At 44.4% G+C, this 21,093-nt stretch overlaps 1 protein-coding gene across 3 annotated transcripts in view; it reads right to left on the bottom strand.

Annotated features, from left to right (window-relative positions):
• Positions 1–21,093, bottom strand: part of LOC115097869 (unconventional myosin-Va-like) — a 98,187-nt gene that overhangs the window by 49,594 nt on the left and 27,500 nt on the right. For all 3 annotated transcript variants that reach the window (XM_029614002.1, XM_029614000.1, XM_029614001.1), the window contains 3 exons: positions 13,421–13,519; positions 12,757–12,869; positions 11,981–12,246 (listed from right to left, as the gene is read on the bottom strand). In XM_029614002.1, the coding sequence (XP_029469862.1) occupies positions 11,981–12,246; positions 12,757–12,869; positions 13,421–13,519 (478 nt within the window). The remainder of the gene's footprint in view (positions 1–11,980; positions 12,247–12,756; positions 12,870–13,420; positions 13,520–21,093) is intronic.

Below are 21,093 nucleotides of genomic sequence, written 5' to 3'. Positions count from 1 at the left end.
CTTCTAGAGATTACATCTAACTTCTTGTTATAGTGCAGGCTATGAAAGTTTGGTAGTCCTCCTCTGAATTGCCTCTGTTGATATGGTCTCCAGTACTGAACACAGGTAGCATTGCTTCCCTCTTTCTACTAGTGATAGCTTGAAGCACCCAAGTATACAGGGAACTCTTCCAGCTGCTTTGGCACACCAACCTTAAGGTCATCAGAAATCAGGGGTGGATTACAAGAAAATATCAGCCCAGGGAATTTTCAGAACATGTCCATGGGTTGTGTCTTACACCCTTGTGCACTCTGTATAGCATGTGCTTCAACAGCTCCCAAAAGCATGCCAATCTGACCCTTGAGAGATCCATCATGGGACTGGAGCCAAAATATCTAAAGTAAAATTACACCCTAGACCAGGGATGAGCAACAGGGATGTGCATTCGTTGGTCAGTTTCATTCACTTTGGCAGTATGCGCATCTCTCATGAATGGATAGTATGAGACATAACTGATGTACACGCGTATGTCTGTCTATTGCCAACTACATATGAGTGCACATCTGTTTTGTACGCGTACTATCTATTCATGAGATATGCGTATACCACCGAAACAAGTAGACCAATGAATGCACATCCCTAATGAGCAAACTGAACTGCAGTCCCTCTTCTATCCATTCAATTGGTTGGCCTCCTACCCCCCTCCCCCACAAATTTGGTTAAATCTCATGCACATACAGCCTGGATTCATGGCCTGGTATCTCTTGCCAACCAATCTGCTCTTAAACCAGTTGCCAAGCAATAAGGCAACCATTCTGCCAACCAGTGGCTCAGACACACATTCTACTATTGTGCAGCTGCTCATGTGCTCACTCATCGAGTGCTTCCTGCCTCATTATGTAAAGCTCTTACTTGCTGCCCTTCCCCAGCCTGCAGCACCCCTCATTTTCTCACCAATTCTCAGCATCCCCACTCTCCAAGAGACTCACTGATTCCACAGCCCCTCTTGGAGCTCAGCCCAGCCATCTCATTAAACAGTGAATAAGCATGTCCTCCTGGCTCATTCCCTCCCCTTCTGTGACTAACTCATCTCCACTTCTCTGGGCCCCTCACCAGCATATTCTCATTGATTATGTACTACATTTACAGTTATGGTTCTTCAGGCTCTGCTCTGCCTACCTAATCCAGAGGAAGGAGGACAAGAAGTAGTCCATGCTGCTTGCTTCCTCTGGGGTTAAATTAAAAAAAAAAATGTTTAGCCATGGCAGAGACTAAGAATTACTGCTGCAGCTGAGACTAGAAACAGCCACTGACCCAAAGCAGCACAGTTCAAGACAGAATCCTGCTTTCCCACCCAGCGCGTGCATGGGTATTAGACACCCAGGTGAACCTAAGAGACTCGCCCCCCACCCAATTAAAAATTCCTTCACATCCTAGAGCCCAGCCATGCATGTGGGATGCATCCTCCGGCCAGCAGATGGAAGAGGAGAAATTCGAGAGCTGACTTCTCTATAAAAGGTCCAATGCCTGTTAAGCTCCTCAGTATGCTTCTGCCTCAGCAGATGTGCATATGTGTTCGCTGGTGCTGCAACAGATGGATGGATATGTAGTAACTTGTTCCTCTGGTGTCTTCAGTCAGAACTTCCAGGAAAACAGTCAGAGTCCTGAAGAATCCTGGTGGAAGCAGAAGCCCAGGGTAATGTTGACAGCAGACCATTTGTTAAATCCAGACCTATTCAGGATGGTGCAAGGGTCTCCTTCTCCCACAGAGCACAAGGGAACTCAGATTTTTTTTTTTTTTTTTTTTTTAAAGGAGTTTCAGTGTTAAACAGGAACTAGAAGTCCTAAGAGTGCGTCAGCACTTAAAAACAGACTCCCTGATTTCTCTGGTTGAGTGGGCTCCCAGCACAGCAGGCATAGAGCCTAATGTGTTCCTGGCAGAAGCAGGAATTGAAGATGAAGACACTGCAGGTAAGGCTAAGGAACTCAGCATGTCTGCTAATGTATGAGAACGTGTTGGAATGTTTTGCCTGGACTATCGTATCCATTTAGCTTTGTAAGCCACCTTCAGGGAAAGCTAGTGATGCTCAGAGACTGGAGTAACCGGTTTTCAGCTGGAAGAAAATTGAGGGTCTCTCTCCAGGCAGGCAGGCAAGGGCAGTTAGGAGCTGCAGAAGCTCTAATGACCAGGCTGCGCAGCTGGCTTATTTCCCTTGTACTCTAGTAACCGCCCTTGGCTGGATGCTCTTATCCTGGGGTTCCCAGGATGAAGAGCATGCCTGAGGATAAGAGGCATTCCTGCACATTTCCTCCAAGTCATATGACCAGATGTTGGTCAAAACACACTTGTTCCTGGATTCCTTGAGGACAGAAATGAGGCTCCTCCCTTAGGTCAGCTGGGACTTTGGATACTTGTGGAGCAAGGGATAGTCAACCTCCCCTATACAGGGCCCCTCCTTTAAAAAGTCATTAGCCTACTGGTAGACCAATAGGGAGCCCTAGGCTGACATATGCTGTTTAGATAGTCTAAATCTTTTTTTTATTCCCAGTCTTTTGCAGGGGGGAGTACCTCACTCTCTGGTACGATGAAGCTCACCTTGACCATCCTCAGGGAGTTGGTATGATGGCATAAACCATACAGGTTGAGAGAGCGAGGTCAGAACCAGCCAGAGCTGGACAGGAGAACCCTTGGTTGAGTAGCAAAGGAGCCAGGTCCAGCTAGCTAGAATGCCAAAGATTTTGGTTACAAATTAGGCAATCGAGGAACTAGGGCTGGATCTAGAGTGGCTAGAGGTGAAGCCAGAGAACCAGTAGTGCTCAGGGTTGGTAATAGTTACCAAAAAGCATTATATTCTCTTGCCAACCTTGGTGCAGAAGGGACTGAGGTACATAGAGAGGATAGGTATTGACAGATTAGGGCTGCTAGAAATGCGGAAGCTGTCCATGTAACATGGGGGGGGGGGGGGAGAAGCATTAAGAGGTTGGTGTTAGGAGAAGTACAATATGTCACGGAAGAGTGCAGGCACTCGATCAGGTCCTTCCATCAATGTGGTACGATGCCCACAAAAGGGCAAGGTCAACATGGGTTCAGGCCCCATATGGGGCACAGGAGATTTGATTAAGTTCAGTTGAGCTTTTCAACATTTCTCTCTCAGTTTAGTGATATTCAGGATGCCTGAATGTATGAATGCTTAAGAGCAATACAAGGAAAAATGTTTCCTATAGAAAGTGGGCTTATTATAAAGGAAAAGAGGAAGAAAATCTGCCTCATTTGCCTCACACGTTAGATACAATTCTTCTGAGGAGGCAAATCACAAGTCTTCCACTGAGGGAGGCCTCCCCAACTTGGTAGGGAGCTCACTTAGGACGAGATCTACTACCACTTCCTTTCAAGCATTGGAGGGGAGCATTTCAAGGGCTTGTTGGGAAGTCCATCTTGTGGGTGTCCTGGGACAAACGTTTTTTCTTAAGTCACAGTTCCCAATATGCCATCCTGTTGTGAAAGTAATGGGCCACGTCATTCAAGATCTCTGCAGGGCTTCTGAAAGCGAAAGGTTAAGGTCAGAAGCAGGAGCTCAGTTTGCGAGAGACATAAGCTTCCTTGGGAGATATCTGGAAATTTGCAGATGAGTTCAGAACTCAGGATAGTTGTGATTGGCTGCAGAGACCTGCAAGAGGGAAGTGACCTCAAAGGCAGCAAAGGTACAATGGAGTAAGAAAGCAATTATGGCAGCATGCGTATTTCATGAGCCTAAAAGGTCACTGGGAGAAGGCTCAGATAAGTGTCTTATGCACTGGGCAGACCAGTGACCCTAGGGGAACTCTGTAGGGCAGTTATAAGGGCATCTCAGTATAGCTCTTCAAAATACTAGGAGTCAATCCACTAAAACCCCCAACAACCCATAGCATCTAATTCAAGATCTAAGTAATTTCCACCCAGATTAGTGTCTGCTCTAGTGCATATGTATGATTGGTCTGTAGGATGAGAAGGAAGGTGAAAGTTATACTTACCTGTTCCTTTCCTTTTGTCCTAACAGACCAGTCCAGGACTTGCCTTGAGAAGATAACAGTGGACAGGAAAAAATGGGATTAATGGACTTATAGATAGAAATATATACAATTATATAAATAGCTAGATTTATTATAGTCACATAGATGCCAATAGATATAGGGTAGATATACAGACACATAGCAAGAGAGGGTCAGTTGCCAGAGAAACACAGCCCAGGGAGAGTTTGATTACAAAGTCATTCTTGTGTCCTAACTTTTTGTTATTCTCTGAGGTCCCAGGGGAACCTTGCATTCAGGAGAACCAAACGGCAAGTGCAAGCTCATCCATAATGGAGGCAGCAGCCCTGAGTGCAAACTTGGGATTGGTATTTGGGTCCCAGGCCCAGTACCCCAGGAGGAAATTCTGGCGATGGTAGGTTCTGGTTACAATGGTAATTGGTGAGCCAGAAGACAGTGGCTCCTGGATGTTTTCTAGCTTCAGCATAGCATTCTGAGGAGCTGAAGCAGCACCAGACCTTTTATAGAGAGAGAGAAGTCAACTCGAATTTTTGTCTCTGCTTCCATCTGCTGGCTGGAGGAATCATCCCATATGTATGGTATGGTCTGTTAGGACTACAGGGAAGGAAAATTAAACAGGTAAAGTATAAATTTCATCTTATTCATTTATAAACACATTTTACATGAAAAAGGACACTTAAAGTACAGTCTTCTGGAGGTAAAAATGTTTACAGCAACATGTATATTATATTTACATGCACTGCTGTGCTGCCAATCAAAAAAAACTCTTCAAACACACTTGGAACCTATATGGCATTAGGCCTATTGTTATGCATGTTGGGTGTGGGCTCGATTCTGAAAGTTTTGAGTTAACTGAATTACAGTACAGTAAACCTCCCATACCAAAATGGCACTAATGACAACATTCAAATAGTAACAACACTACCTATGAAAAGGCAAGATTACAAATATTACACCAGACCCTCACACACCAACACACTTTCTTATTAGGAAAACAGAACAAGTTAGAGATCTAGAGTAGCCTACACAGACTACATGTGAGCAGAATACATTATCGTGATCACACATGCAGAACAGACAGACCCTCAAACAGAATAAAAGACCATAAAGTATAAATAGAAATGTGCAGATAAAATGAACAAGCCAGAGACTATATGCAGTGCAACAGTGAAAAACAGAATCACCATTCTTCATTAAAAATAAAATTAAATATCTCATAATAGTAAAACCATACTAAATATATAAAATGTCCCTAAACCCAGTAAAATTTTAACACAGAAAAAAAACACTTCTCAAAATCAGTAAGAATAATTAAAAAAAAAAAAAAATCCCCTGCTCTTCATACCTGAGAACTTAGATTCCCAAACACCCTGAGATTGTTGGTAGTAGAGGGCGAGCACGGACTTTTTCCTTGTGCTCACACACACTCAGTCACAGGGCTGCAGCTGCTTCTGGGCGAGTTGCTAACTTATTGGAGATGAGTGGGTCCAGGCCTCACCGGGCTGCCTGTTGCTGTGGAAGGAAGCGTCCCTTGCTATGGAAAGAGGTGGGTTGCAAGGCCCAGATGCTCAAGATTTGTCTCTCTTATGCTGCAGCCTGACGATGAGGGAAGCCCGTGGCAGAGTGAGCATGAGGCATGGAGCTGCTGGTGGCAGAGTGAGCATAGGCATGGAGCTGCTGGTGGCAGAGTGAGCATGAGGCATGGAGCTGCTGGTGAGGAAGCCACAAGATGCCTAATGGTTGCCTCCCACCATGGGAGGGGAAGCAGATGGATTGTTTCCTGCCTCCATGGCGGATGGCGGAAGGTGTAGGATGGGGTCCAAGAAAGCAGGGGAGAAGAACTAGAGAACCACACAGGGAGGAGAGGGGAGGGGGAATAAATCAATCAGTGAACGAGAGCCTGGGGGAGGCTCCTATGGTGCACAGAGCACAGCTGGGGACCTGGTGGTGGATGCAATGCACCCACAGGCATGGGGACATTCAGTTGGCCAGACTACCCCCCCCCCCCCCAGGGCATGCCCGAAGCCCCACCAGGCCAATCTGCCTCTGTCACAGGTATGACCCCCAGGTCTTTCCTGTTTGGTATCTGCCAGATTTTCACCTCCAAAAAGATATTTAGCCATTGGATTTCTGTGTTTTATGTTTTTAAAGAAGATAAGAACGTGCCATACTGGGTCAGACCAAGGGTCCATCAAGCCCAGCATCCTGTTTCCAACAGTGGCCAAACCAGGCCATAAGAACCTGGCAATTACCCAAAAACTAAGCCTATTCCATGTTACTGTTGCTAGTAATAGCAGTGGCTATTTTCTAAGTCAATTTAATTAATAGCAGGTAATGGACTTCTCTTCCAAGAACTTATCCAATCCTTTTTTAAACCCAGCTACACTAACCACATCCTCTGGCAACAAATTCCAGAGTTTAATTGTGCTTTGAGTGAAAAAACTTTCTCCGATTAGTTTAAATGTGCCACATGCTAACTTCATGGAGTGCCTCCTAGTCTTTTTTTATTAAGCTGTATATTGTTTAATCGTTACTAATTTATCTCTCTCTTCCTCCTCATCCCAGTTTTACTACCCTTGTTAAATGTAACTGCACCTTCGGGCACCACTGTTCCAGTTTGATGTATTTACTGCACTCCTGTTCTATGTAAACCAGCAAGATATGTTCTCATGATTGCCGGTATATAAAAACCTTAAATAAATAAATAAATAAAAATAAACAGAGTAAATAACAGATTCACATTTACCCGTTCTAGACCTCTCATGATCTTAAAGACCTCTATCATATCCCCCCTCAGCCGTCTCTTCTCCAAGCTGAAAAATCCTAACCTCTTCAGCCTTTCCTCATAGGGGAGCTGTTCCATCCCCTTTATCATTTTGGTTGCCCTTCTCTGTACCTTCTCCTTCGCAATTATATCTTTTTTGAGATGCGGCGACCAGAATTGTACACAGTATTCAAGGTGGGGTCTCACCATGGAGCGATACAGAGGCATTATGACATTTTCCGTTTTAATCACCATTCCCTTTCTAATAATTCCCAACATTCTGTTTGCTTTTTTTTGACTGCTGCAGCACACTGAGCCGAAAATTTCAATGTGTTATTCACTAAAGAGGTTAGGACTTTTCAGCTTGGAGAAGACACAGCTGAGGGGGATATGAGAGGTCTAGAACGGGTAAATGTGAATCGGTTATTTACGCTTTCAGATAATAGAAAGACTAGGGGGCACTCCATGAAGTTAACATGTGGCACATTTAAACTAATCGGAGAAAGTTTTTTCACTCAAAGCACAATTAAACTCTGGAATTTGTTGCCAAAAGAATTGGTTAGTGCAGTTAGGTTTAAAAAAAGGATTGGATAAGTTCTTGGAGGAGAAGTCAATTACCTGCTATTAATTAAGTTGACTTAGAAAATAGCCACTGCTATTACTAGCAACAGTAGCATGGGATAGACTTAGTTTTTGGGTACTTGCCAGGTTCTTATGGCCTGGATTGGCCACTGTTGGAAACAGGATGCTGGGCTTGATGGACCCTTGGTCTGACCCAGTATGGCATATTCTTATGTTCTTAGCTAATCAAAATCTCCCATTATTATGCACTACCAATTTGGTTAGCTTCCCTAATTTCTCTTAGCATTTCACTGTCCATCTCACCATCTTGACCAGGTGGACGGTAGTATACTCCTATCACTATAGTCTTCCAACACACAAGGGATTTCTACCCATATAGATTCGATTGTGCATTTAGTCTCATGCAGGATGTTTATCCTGTTGGACTCTATGCCATCCCGGACATAAAGCGCTACACCGCCTCCCGAGTGCTCCTCTCTGTCATTGTGATATAATTTGTACCCTGGTATAGCACTGTCCCATTGGTTATCCTCCTTCCACTATGTCTCTGAGATTCTAATTAAGTCTATGTCATCATTCACTGCTATTCACTCTAATTCTCCCATCTTAGACTCCTGGCATTAGCATACAAACATTTCAAAGTTTGTTTTTTGTTTGTATTTTCATTCTGCTTTTTAATTGATAGGGATAAAGTTAGAATTTTTTAGCTCAGGTGAGTTTTTAGTTACAGGCACTTAGACTACTTTTCTTATTATTGGAACCTCACTGTTGGGATGCCCTAATTCTAATGCATCATTAGTATCCTCCGAAGATACCTCTCTCCGAACCATGCGCTGCTGAGCGACTGTCTGCTTTCCCCTTTGTTCTAGTTTAAAAGCTGCTCTATCTCCTTTTTAAAGGTTAGCGCCAGCAGTCTGGTTCCACCCTGGTTAAGGTGCAGCCCATCCCTTCGGAAGAGTCTCCCCCTTCCCCATAAGGTTCCCCAGTTCCTTACAAAACTGAATCCCTCTTCCTTGCCCCATCATCTCATCCATACATTGAGACTCCGGAGCTCTGCCTGCCTCTAGTGACCTGCGCGTGGAACAGGGAGCATTTCAGAGAATGCTACCCTGGAGGTTCTGGATTTAATCTTTCTACCTAAGAGCCTAAATTTGGCTTCCAGAACCTCCCTCCCACATTTTCCTATGTCATTGGTACCCAATTGTACCACAACAGCCGGCTCCTCCCCAGCACTGTCTAAAATCCTATCTAGGTGACGCGTGAGGTCCGCCACCTTCGCATCAGGTAGGCATGTTACCAGGCGATCCTCACACCCACCAGCCACCCAGCTATCTACATTCCTAATAATCGAATCACCAACTATGATGGCCGACCTAACCCTTCCCTCCTGGGCAGTAGGCCTTGGAGACACATCCTCGGTGTGAAAGGACAATGCATCACCTGGAGAGCAGGTCCTTGCTACAGGATCCTTTCCTGCTGCACCAGGTTGATGATCTCCGATCATGAGACCTTCTTCCTCCAAGGCAGCACCAGGGCTGCCAGTCTGAAGTTGGGACTCTGCTACTATGTCCCTGAAGGTCGCATCTATATACTTCTGTTTGCCACTCTAGTCTCCAGAGATCGGACTCGTTCTCTGAGAGCCAGGAGCTCTTTGCTTCTCAGCGGCGGGTAAAAAAATCATACATGTGACACTCTATGCAAAAGACTGGGAAGCCCCCCTCTTGCTGCTGGACTGCTGCCTTCATCTCAAATTTGTTCAGTTCCTAGTTAAGTTTTAGGTTACAGTGGGAGTAGGAATGTGTCTGACGTCCTTTAAATGTATTAGTGAATTCACTATATGTCTAGTAGTGGCCTACAGGGGAATGATCAAACTCTCAATAAAGGGTGGGGAATTTGTGAAGTTAAAAAAAAAAAAATCAAATTAGCCTTTTAAGTGTGAAAGTGGCACCTGCCTATAAATTAAAGGATGAGTGAGGGTTGGGAAATACAAACACTAACTTCTGTTTATCAGCTGCCTTACTGACTATTTAAAATTTTTTTCTATACTGTCGTTAAGTTAAATACCATCACAACGGTTTACAGAAGGGCACGATAAAGAGAAATATGGGTGGTATAGATTACAAATTACTCGTGTGCCATCATAGTACGGTAACAATGTAAAATAATAAACTAGGTGTGTAAATTAAACCTGATTGTTAGGAACAAATTAGGCAGTTTGATTTTAACATTAATATGCTTATGTAGGTTACTAAAAACTTCTAGCTTGGTGCATTCTTATCGCTCAACTATTTTTCTCCTTTTCTTTATCTTTATAAAATGCTTGTTTAAAAAGCCAGGTTTTCAGATTAGTTTTGAATAATTTCAGATTTGTCTGTAGTCTTATTTCGAGTGGCGTGGTATTCCAGAGTACAGGACCAGCCAGTGACAGTGCTCTTTCCCTTACTTGCGTGAGATGTGCTGATTTGACAGAGGGGACAGTTAGTAGAGCTTTATTTGCAGATCTCAGGTTTCTTTGTGGTACGTGCACCCACAGTGCTGTGTTAAGCCAGTCGGCTTTATCATCGTGGATTAGTTTATGGATTATACAAAGTGCTTTATATTGTATTCTTTGTTAAATTGGAAGCCAGTGGAGTTCAGCAAGTGTTCCTGTAATATGGTCACTTTTTTTTGCCTGTCAAAACTCTGGCAGCGGAATTTTGCAATATTTGCAGAGGCCGAATTGTAGATTGAGGTAGTCCTAACAGCAGGGAGTTACAATAATCTGTGCTAGCGAATATCATTGCTTGTAGAACTGTGCGAAAATTGTTAATCGTTAGAGGTTTTAGTCTTCTTAGGATCATTAGTTTTGCATAACCTTCTTTTATTTTCTGTGAGATGTGTTTCATGTTTAGCTCAGGGTCAATTATTACTCCTAGATTCCTAACTTTTGTTGCTAACTCTGTGGTTTGAATATTTTTGATTGTGAATGTTGGTTGTGTGTGGTGAGTGTTTTTAAGTTCAAGATGTAAGAATTCAGTTTTGTCAATGTTTATAACCAATTCCATCTGGTCTAGGAGCCGTTTGATTATTTCTAGGTACATATTGGCTAGTTTCATTGTTTCTTCAATGGTGTTTGGAATGGGTAACAGTAATTGTATATCTGCATAAATCTGCATAAATATAATGTACGATTCCCAGTCCTGCTAGTAAGTGACATACTGGGAGGAGGTAGATGTTAAAGAGTGTTGCAGATAGGGCTGATCCCTGTGGGACACCAGTTAGCAGTTTGACTTTGTCTGAAAGTGCATTTTTGATTTGTACCTGAAAACATCTATTGTTTAAGTATGACTCAAACCATTTTAGTGTTTTGTTAGTGAGTCCTATTTCTTTCAGTCTATTGATTAGTATTCTGTGATTTATAGTGTCAAATGCTGCAGAGAGATCTAATAGAACCAGAATGTAGTGTGCTCCTGTATCGAATCCTCTTAAGATATTGTCTGATAGAGCTAATAGCAATGTTTCTGTACTGTAGTGTTTGCGGAATCCATGTTGTGCTGGATATATGTTGTTATTTTCAAGGTGGTTAGATAGTAATTTTTTAACTGATTTTTCGATTAGTTTGGCTATTAGGGGAAAGTTGGAGACTGGACTGTAGTTGCTAAGATTTAAGGGGTCAAGGTTCTTTTTCTTAATAATTGGCTTGATTATGGCTCCTTTCAAGGTATCCGGCATTACTATTAAAGGCATAAACGCACTAAATAATATACCCCAACAGTTTACTTCTCCCCAATACTTTTACAAACCCCCCCCCCCCCTCAAATGTCTAAAATCTTATTTACCACTACTGACAGGTCCACTCTTTATGAAAATGTTCATACTTGCTACCAGGCACATTTTCCCTTCTCACCCTTCCAACATACTTGCACATCTAAGAGGACTGGACCTTGCACTGATCATTGTGGCACATTGTTGGTCACATTCCTTTACCCAAACTGAACCCCAGTGGCCACTACTGAATTCTAGATCTTGGTTTATGCATGGGCGTGTGCACGGTCGTCTGTGCACAAGGGCAGGGGACGACAACAGAACTGGCTTGGATGGATCTTTACTTGGAGCTGTGTTGAGGGGAACAGGTGGGCCCAAATCAGGCCTTATCTGCCCGGATCTATGTTACTATTCATGCTTAGAATCTAAGGACGTGTAAGGCATGGTTGCTGGGCCTAAAACATTTTGGGGTTTTGCAACAAGTTTCACTGTGGCCCAAATGGGGACCTGTGTCAGAGGACACGGAAGAGATTAGCATACGGAAGACGTCCACAAAGCAGGCTACAACATGAAAAACAAAATGTAGCTGGCCCGCTTCACAGAGCACCACCATAGCCTTTAAAAAAAAAAAAAAAGTTGGACAAGCCACTTAACCCAACATTTTGCTCTTTACCAGAAGTGAAGTAAAGAAAAGACAAGGCATGTTGGTGTTTCCAATGCTACATGTTCAGTTACTGAAAAAAATGCAATTACTTTAAGAACAGACAATGCAACTAATTATAAATATTCATTTGCCAATCACTGCCACCCATGGTCAATCCAAGGTCAAGCATCCCATGCTGCAAACAAAGCCACCATCGCTATCACCGCAACAGAACCTACCCATAAATATCCAGCACACCGATGAACCCATACTGCGGGGAGTGTGTCCACAGGGCCTGGTTGATCCTGGTCACTATCCAGTTGAAGAGCTTCTCATACATGTGTTTGCAGAGCGCGTTGCACGAGTTGACGGCCTGCTGCTGGGACAAGGGCTTCACGTAGGTCTCGCCTACCGTGATGAGCTTGCGGTGGCACAGCCAGTAAGCCATCTGCCTCTCCTCCAATCCCAGTAGCTTGCAGAACAACTGCAGGTGCTTGTCATCCGTCTGCCAGGAAAACCAGAAGAATGTATGGATCCGGAAGAGAGAAAACAGATGGCAAATCTATTACTGCCCGTCCCTCTGGATGTCAAGAGGGGCACTGGGTTTAATATTAAACAATTAAAACTGCCTTGGAGTTTGCGGGAAGATACTTTTACTATATGACATGGTAAATCCTCTCTAATCTGGTTAATCCAGATGTTCAATGTATGGGACATCTGTTCTGTAATATACATGCCCCATTATTCACTCTGCCTCAATGTCCTGAGATACCAATAAAAACTTTGATTACCAACAGTTAAGGGATTAAGTAGGTCTGGTCCATAACACTTAAGACTTGATGTCATTTTTGTGCTTGGTGCGATGTCCTTTCCCATCAAAACACTCCCGGTGTCCTCCAAGCTGAGGCAGGACAGCCACTCTGCTTGGGTAAAAAGGCTTCCCCACCCCCCCCCCCCAAGCTTACCACCCAAACACACATTCGCCTCCCTCCGCCCCCAGGAATAGAGCATTTACCTTAACAAAACAGCTGTCCTCAAGCTGCTCCTTGGCTCTTAACTTGATATTGCCCAAGTGGAGAATGGCAGCAACCGTGCTGAACAGCTCCCTCTGCTCCGTCCCCTGGATCCCTGCAGATTTCACAGGCTTAGAGTACAATGTGACCTGCTGTACAAGTACACTCCCCTCCCCCCGACAGCCATGCAACAACTCGGCCAGAGAAGAGGGTGGCAAGAAGGAATACAATAAGCTTGCAAGTCTGCTGGCTTGCATAGGCTTATTGGATAGCATAGGATAGCTGCAATCTCTGTCCACAGATTTTTTTTTCCTGCAAAATTTGGAAGGTTTAAAAAAAAAAAAAAAAGTACAATACTAGAACGCCAAGCATTGGTAACTAGCAGAATATTCTGTAGTGCTCACAATACCAAAGTATCAGAGCTTAAAAAAGATTTAATCTATATAAAATATGGAATAGATGTTTTCAACCTCATTCTGTGACCTACAGAAAAAGAGATATGCAGCAACAACAGTTTTCAAAGCCAGAGATGTGGGCCACAACAGAAACAGACATTCAGTGAAAGAAGAGGTAGGGAAAAACAAAAAAAAATAAATATAGATACTGAAGTTTTCCCGGTTGAACTCAGTTAAGGAAATCCTCGATCTTAGCGTCAGTCTTACACACCCAACAGAGCGAAAGCACGCCGTGTCTTCTCCAGGTCGGCAGCACTGTCCATGAAGGGGGTCTCTCCCTGGTTGGTGTAGTGGAAGTCTTCAGCTCTGCCTAGACAAACAAGAAAAAAAAAGCTCCAAATTTAAAGTGAAACTTGCTCCACTGCAAACAAATGCTGCAGCGCCATTGGTTAATTCCAGAGACGTCATGGGTGTGCACTGCTGAAACCCAGGGCACTATTACATCTTACAAGGCTATGATCCCACCGAAAGAAGCCTTAATACTTTATTTTTTGTGTTTTTCTTTTTTTATTTATGACAAAAACATGCTCACAGCCAGCATTTTAAGACAAAAGTTGTGAAGCCGAGTGCAAGTTAGAAATTAGTATCAGACTTTTGAGGAAATGTTCTACTGCCTTCCAGCAGCTTTGAGGGATGGGTAAGAGGCTTGTACACGTACCGTGCACCCATGAGCAGGGCCGGTCAACGCAGCCTCTTGAAAAAAAAATCACTAATCTGTGCAGTTTCTAGGACTAGGCTGCCCCCTCACACAATCTTTTATCTTCATTAGTATTTCTATACTGCTCTCCACCTTAGCTCAGAGCAGTTTATATTAAAAAATAAAAATAAAATAAAATAAAAAAAAAAATCAGAAAGACAATACCCTCAAAATAAACTACAACATTGGCTAGAGCACAGTAAAAAAAAAAAAAAAAAGGGACCATAATGTTATCCTAAAATACTCCTCCAAATAGGTGGGGGTTTTTTTTTTTTACATTTTCTGAAAAGCTTTTGTACAATGAGTTAAACGTAGCTCTTGGGGGAAGTGAATTCCAAAGAGCGGGTGCTGCGACAGAGCCGAGCATAGTCTACTGACGGCACCTCAAGCAGCCCTCTCGCATGGGATCACAAAGCCCGATGACATCCGTAAACATGCAAGGGGGGGGGGGGGGGGGGGGGGGGGGGGGGGAGTCCCGTGCCAAAAGACCACGAATCAATACAACCACTTTATAAAGAATTCTTTCAGAAACTGGGAGCCAATGCTATTGCGTAAGCACCGGAGCGACGCGTTCTCATACACAGCGCCCAGATATCCTGTAATATTTATTTTTATTTATTTTTAATTTTTATAGACCGAAGTTCTTGTAGGAACTACAAATCAATCCGGTTTACATACAACTTTTAAATGCCCAAAAAGAGTAGTGGGCTTTACATAGAACAGTATAATAATAGCTGTAATAATGGCTTTACATAGAACAAAAAGAGTAGTGGGCTTTACATAGAACAGTATAGTAATAGCTGCAATGATTTTACTGAACACGCAAGGACGGAGTGCACTGATCAAATAGATGCTCGTATCAATATTTGAGTCAAGTACCTAAACTCAATTGCTAGTAAGAGGGGGTTTAAGGTTGCACAGAGTGCACAATTTTTAAAAAAAAAACAACCTCGCCTGGACAATCATTTTAATCTGATTTCAAAGTGACAGGGTGGCATCAATTTTAACTCCTAAACTCCTTACGCAAGACGCAATGGGAAGGGCGAGTGATGGGTTAAAAACCTGGGATTACCTCGGTGTAGAGGGGGTACCCTCAGGGTTCTCTATCATCCCCCACATTATAGGAAAATTGGTTCTTACCTGCTAATTTTCGTTCCTGTAGTACCACGGATCAGTCCAGACTGCTGGGTTTTGCCTCCCTTCCAGCAGATGGAGTCAGAGAAAAGCTGAAAATCACCCCCTAGATAAACTGGTGTGCCACCTGCAATCCCTCAGTATAATCAATATCAAAGCAGAATAAAGTAAATTTAAAACTAATGACTAGATCAAGCAAAGAATCCCTCAAGATCCAAAAAATCTGTTTTTTTTGTGGGGGGGGGGGGGGTTGTAGTTAAACAATAACCTGCCCAAAACCATGCAGAAGTGCGCATGTCAGAACTCTGAAGCGGCACTATCTGTAAAGAGAAAAAATAATAAAGAATACGAGCCGACTCTCCTGAACCGTAAATGCATGGGCGGGCATCTAGACTGATCCTTGGTACTACAGGAACGAAAGTTAGCAGGTAAGAACCAATTTTCCTTTCCCTGGACGTACCCGGATCAGTCCAGACTGCTGGGATGTACCCAAGCTGCCTTTAATGGGGTGGGATCCGGAGAGTCGAAGCACACTGCTGCCAAAAGAACCCGCAGCCGGATCCCGGACATCCAACCAATAATGCCTGGCAAGTGTGTGCAATGACTTCCAAGTAGCCGCTCTGCAGATTTGAGGCGAAACACATTGGGGTTTTCAGCCCATGACACTGCCTGAGATCGGATAGAATGGGCTTTAAGACCCTCAGGGACTGGACATCCGCGACATATGTACGTGGAAGCAATAGCATCCTTCAGCCAACTGGCAAGGGTAGTTTTGGAGGCCTTACGTCCCTTCTTTGGACCATTCCACAAGACAAAAAGATGATCTGACAGACGGAAATCATTATAGTCACTTCCTTTTTTTTTTTTTTTAATTTATACTTTATTGCATTTATAATAGTAATTTTACAATGTGAAATATACACAATACAGATTGGAAAAATAACATTCAGAAACATATATTTCTTAAGAATCCCACTTCAAAATATACAATCTGATTGTGAAACACATTGAATCTAAATAAAGAAAAAGATGGAGACCAAGAATAGAAACATAAGCAGATACTTAAAGAAAACAACATTTCTAAATATGCTAGAACTGTAAGGGCACATCTTACTATCCTTATTACCAATACCTTAAAAAGGATCTCAAGAACTCGATCTATCATTTAAATATGACCTAAGTTGTTCTGGGTCATTAAAAATATATTTAGTATCACCGCAAAACAAAATGCAACACCGTGGAAAACGTAAAACAAGTTTTACTCCCCTATCTACCACCTCCCCTCTCATCGCTAAAGATTTCTTCCTCTTTATTTGGGTTATCCTCGCAATATCAGGGAAAATTTGGCTTGCTTGCCCATGAAATTTTAACTTTTGAAACAATGTCTTAACACATTGTCCCTTTCGGTTATATAGGAAAATTGCACCAGTAGCGTAGCTCTTGATTTTATATCCACCTCAAAAGATTTTTCCAAAAAATCAGTTAAGTTCAAATCTGTTTCTTCTTTCTTTTCCTGTTGCGGTGTACTATTCTCCAAGGGTTATCTCAGGTAAATAATACATCATGGATATAACTGGTAATGAACTTAATGAGAATTTCAAAATGTTTAAAAGATAACTTTTAAATAACTCCATTGGAGATAACTTCTATTTGGGGAAATTTAGAATCCTCAAGTTTGCCCTCTTAGACTGGTTTTTCAAGAATTTCCATTTTTATTTTCCATCATTTTATCAGGTTAAATTGAATGTCTTCAATCTTTTACTTTCCCATCTGTTGTTTTTATAGTTGTTTCTCCATTGTTACTACTTTTTCATCTATTACCTGCACTTTGGTAATAGCTTCTTGAACAGTAACAGTTAAAATGTTGATAGACTTCTGCATGGAGATCAAAATATTTATTTCTTCTAGGGAAAGCGCGAGAGCTGGAGTGGCAGTAAATAGTGTAATAGTTATTACTCACAGTTCCTGCCTCAATAAGGCCTTCACCACATTTCCTATGTTGTTCTTTTCCTATGTTTCTCCTGGTTATCAAGGCTCCTGGAACCTGGTTTCCCATGTTTCTCCGAAGAATCGGAATAGCTTTCCGCTCTTCTCTGGTCGCCAGCTGCCATTAGGAAATCAGCAGCAAGAATTTCCCGCGACTCTCTCGGTCTGTCCCCGTTCGGCATATCCTCTGGGTATCCCCGCGGTGGTTCCGGTATTATTGGTACGCCCGGGCTTAATGATATTTCCAGGGTCAGGGAGCTCGGTAGCTGCTCCTTACCGGCTCCAGCGACGTCAGCATCCGGGTTATCTATCAGCGTTTTAGTGAAGACTTCGTCAATCCTTGGTTGGCAAGAATCCCGCTCCGGGGTGGAGGTAATTTCTCATATGTGAGCTTTCCTTTTTGTATATGGCATGTTCTTTTTTCCAGGAAAATCTCAAAAGAAAATAGTAAGCTCGGTAAGAAATTTCAAATGCAGCCAGGAGACACCAGCCTACACACCCTTACTGCTCGGCAGCCATCTTGGTCTCCAGAAATCATTAGTCACTTCCAAATACCGTAAAAGGATCCGGACATCCAACCTCCTCACATCCGGACCATGAGGAGAGCTTTTAGCCACCTCCGGAAAGGCTGGTAATTCAATCGACTGGTTGACATGAAATGCCGAGACCACCTTTGGCAGAAAGGAAGGTAACGTCCGCGGTGAGACACCCGAGTCCGTTATTCGTAAAATTGGTTCCCTACATGACAATGTTTGAAGTTCTGAAATGCGTCTGGCCAAACAAATGAACACGAGAAACACTGTTTTGAGAGTTAAATCTTTCAACGTGGCCCACTTGATGGGCTCAAACGGCGAACTGCAAAGACCACGGAGAATCAAATTCAAGCTCCAGAATGGACAAATCGCCCGCATCGGTGGGTGTAAATGTTTGACACCCCGCAAAAAACGAGCAACATCCAGATGGCCCGCTATGGAGGAACCCTCAATCTTACCCCGTAGGCAGCCTAATGACGCCACCTGTACTCGGAGCGAACTATATGCCAAACCCTTCTTCAAGCAGTCCTGTAAGAACGCGAGGATATGTACTATAGTGGTCCGCCGTGGGGACACCTTCAACCCACTGCACCATGAATCAAACACTTTCCAGACCCTAACATAGGTAAGAGAAGTAGAGGTCTTTCGAGCCCGAAGAAGAGTGGAAATCACTGCCTCTGGATAACCTTTCTCTCTCAATTGTCTCCTCTCATAAGCCAAGCCGCTAGACAAAAGCGATCCACTTGATCGAAAATTACGGGACCCTGCCTCAGCAGATTCGGCAGATGACTCAGACGTAAAGGACCGTCTACTGCTAGGCTGATCAGATCTGCAAACCACAGCCTTCTTGGGCACTCCGGTGCCACTAGAATGACCGGACCCCAGTGGGATTCTATGCGCCTTAGAACTTTTCCCACCAATGGCCAAGGAGGAAATACATAGAGGAGAATGTCTGGAGGCCACGGGAGCACCAGGGCATCCACCCCTTCCGACCCATGCTCTCTTCTGCGACTGAAGAAACGAGCCGCTTTGGCATTCAGCCGAGTCACCATCAAATCCAACCGCGGGGTCCCCCAGCGGCGAGTCACGAGCTGCATTGCCTCAGACAGTTCCCATTCTCTGGGATCCAGCCACTGTCGGCTGAGAAAATCCGCTTGAACGTTGTCCACACCTGCTATGTGAGAGGTTGCGATAAGGGTCAGATGGCGTTCCATCCAGACCATCAATTGATTCGCTTTGGAGGCTACTGGCCGACTTCTCATAACCCCTTGATGGTTTATGTAAGCCACGGTGGTCGCATTGTCGGATAGAATCCGTACTGCCTGGTGGTGGATCAGGGGAAGGAATTGGCGCAGGGCTAGACAAACTGCCCTGGTTTCCAACTGATGTATGGACCACTTGGCCTGTGTCGACCTGGATTGACAGACTGCCCCCCAACTGGTCAGACTGGCATCCATCATTACGATTATCCAAGGTGGAGGTTCCAAGTCCACTCCCTGAAGATGGTGCTCCGGGACCAACCACCAATTCAGGCTGGTCCTGGCCGGCTCCATTAACGGCAAGGGAAGGTTGAAGTCCTCCGACTTGGGATCCCAACGGGAAAGCAGCGCTCTCTGCAACGGTCGCATATGAGCAAAAAAGTCCATGGAACCAACTCCAGAGTAGACGCCATATAACCAAGAACCTGTAAATAGTCCCACACCGTGGGCAAAGGAAGGGCCAACAGGTGCCGAACCTGAGACATTAACTTTTCCATCCGCTGCTGGGGGGAGGAAAAAAAAAAAACAAACAAAAAAAAAAACTTTGCCCACAGAAGTTTCGAAGCGGGCTCCCAGAAATTCCAACACCTGGGACGGGACCAGTTGTCTCTTGGCGTAATTGACAATCCAGCCTAGCAACCGTAGTCTGTTCAAAACAGACTGCACTGCCACCTTGCAAAGCTCTTCCGACTTCGCTCGAATGAGCCAGTCATCCAGATAGGAATGGACTAATATTCCTTCCCGCCGGAGGCAAGCCGCTACCACCATCACCTTGGTGAAGACCCTTGGAGCAGTCGCCAATCCGAACAGCAGGGCGCAAAACTGGTAATGCTCTCCCAGAATCATGAACCTTAGGAACTTCTGATGGTGCGCCTGGATCCCTATGTGCAGGTAAGCTTCCTATAGATCTAAAGAGGCCAAAAACTCACCCTTGTGCACGGCTGCAATGACGGATCTCAGAGTCTCCATCTGAAACCTCAGAACCCACAAAGCTCAGTTGACCTGCTCCAAATCCAGGATTGGCCGGAACGTGCCTTCTTTCTTGGGAACCATGAAGTAGATGGAGTAACGACCGGTTCGACGCTCAGCTGATGGGACTGGGACAATGGCTCCCAGTGCTTTCAATCGAGACAGCGTTTGAGCAATCACCTGCTGCTTTACCCGAGGATCGCAAGGAGACACCAGAAACAGATCGCGAAGCGGACAAGCAAAATCCAAAGTGTAACCGTGATTTATAATGTTGAGAACCCACTGGTCCGAAGTATCTTGACCCATTCCTCCCGAAACAGGGAAAGCCGCCCCCCGATCTGCAGGATGGAGGAATGGGCCGGTGTCCCTTCATCATGGAGTCTTGTTGGGGGTGAAACTATGAGAGGCTCTTGAACGCTGAGGCCACCTGCCGCGAAAGGAATGCGCCCATGCTTGTGACCGTGTCGACGTTTGCCTCTGAGCAAAGGAAGAATCCCTCCCTGCACGGAAATGGCGCTGACCTCGGAAATGGCTTCAATGCACCGGAGGGGCGAAACTGTCTGGGTTTGTCCTCAGGAAGCTTGTAAACCTCGTTGTCCCCCAAGGCTTTAATAAGCTGTTCCAGCTCGTCTCCAAAGAGCAGCTTTCCCTTGAAGGGAAAAGAACCCAATTGAGATTAAGAAGAGGCATCCGCCGACCAGTTACGGAGCCAGAGCAGCCGTCTTGCGGAGACCGCCGAAGACATAGTACGCTCAGAGGTTCGAAGAAGATCGTACAATGCATCCGCTGTACAGGCAACCGCAGATTCCATGCGGTTTGCCTGCTCAGCCTCCTCCGGGGGGGAGCTCCTGGGCCTTAAGCAATTGCTGAATCCAGCAGAGTGTGGCCCTCTGCATGAGGCTGCTACAGACAGCGGCCCTCACACCAAGCGCAGACACCTCAAAAATTCGCTTAAGCAAGATTTCCAGCTTTCTATCCTGAAGATCCTTAAGCGCCGCTCCTCCCGTCACGGGAATCGTTGTGTGTTTAGCTACAGCTGTGACCGGAGTCCACTTTGGGAATCTTGAGAAGATTTAAAGATTCATTTGGCAGCGGATAAAGCTTTTCCATGGCCCTGCTAACCCTTAAGGAGGCTTCAGGTGAATCCCATTCCCTGGACACAATCTGGAATAGCTTTGGATGAAAAGGAAAAGTTTGCGGTGGGGCTCGAAGCCTCGATAAAACCGAATCTCCCGGAGAAGGAATCTCCAGCTCCCGCAACACATGTGGAATCAAGGGATCTAACTCCTCTTTGCTGAAAAAGCAA

This window comes from Rhinatrema bivittatum, chromosome 8 (genome assembly GCF_901001135.1).
Source record: "Rhinatrema bivittatum chromosome 8, aRhiBiv1.1, whole genome shotgun sequence".
Lineage (NCBI taxonomy): Eukaryota > Metazoa > Chordata > Amphibia > Gymnophiona > Rhinatrematidae > Rhinatrema > Rhinatrema bivittatum.
Note: the sequence above shows the minus strand (reverse complement) of the source record. Positions and strands in the feature narration are given on the sequence as shown.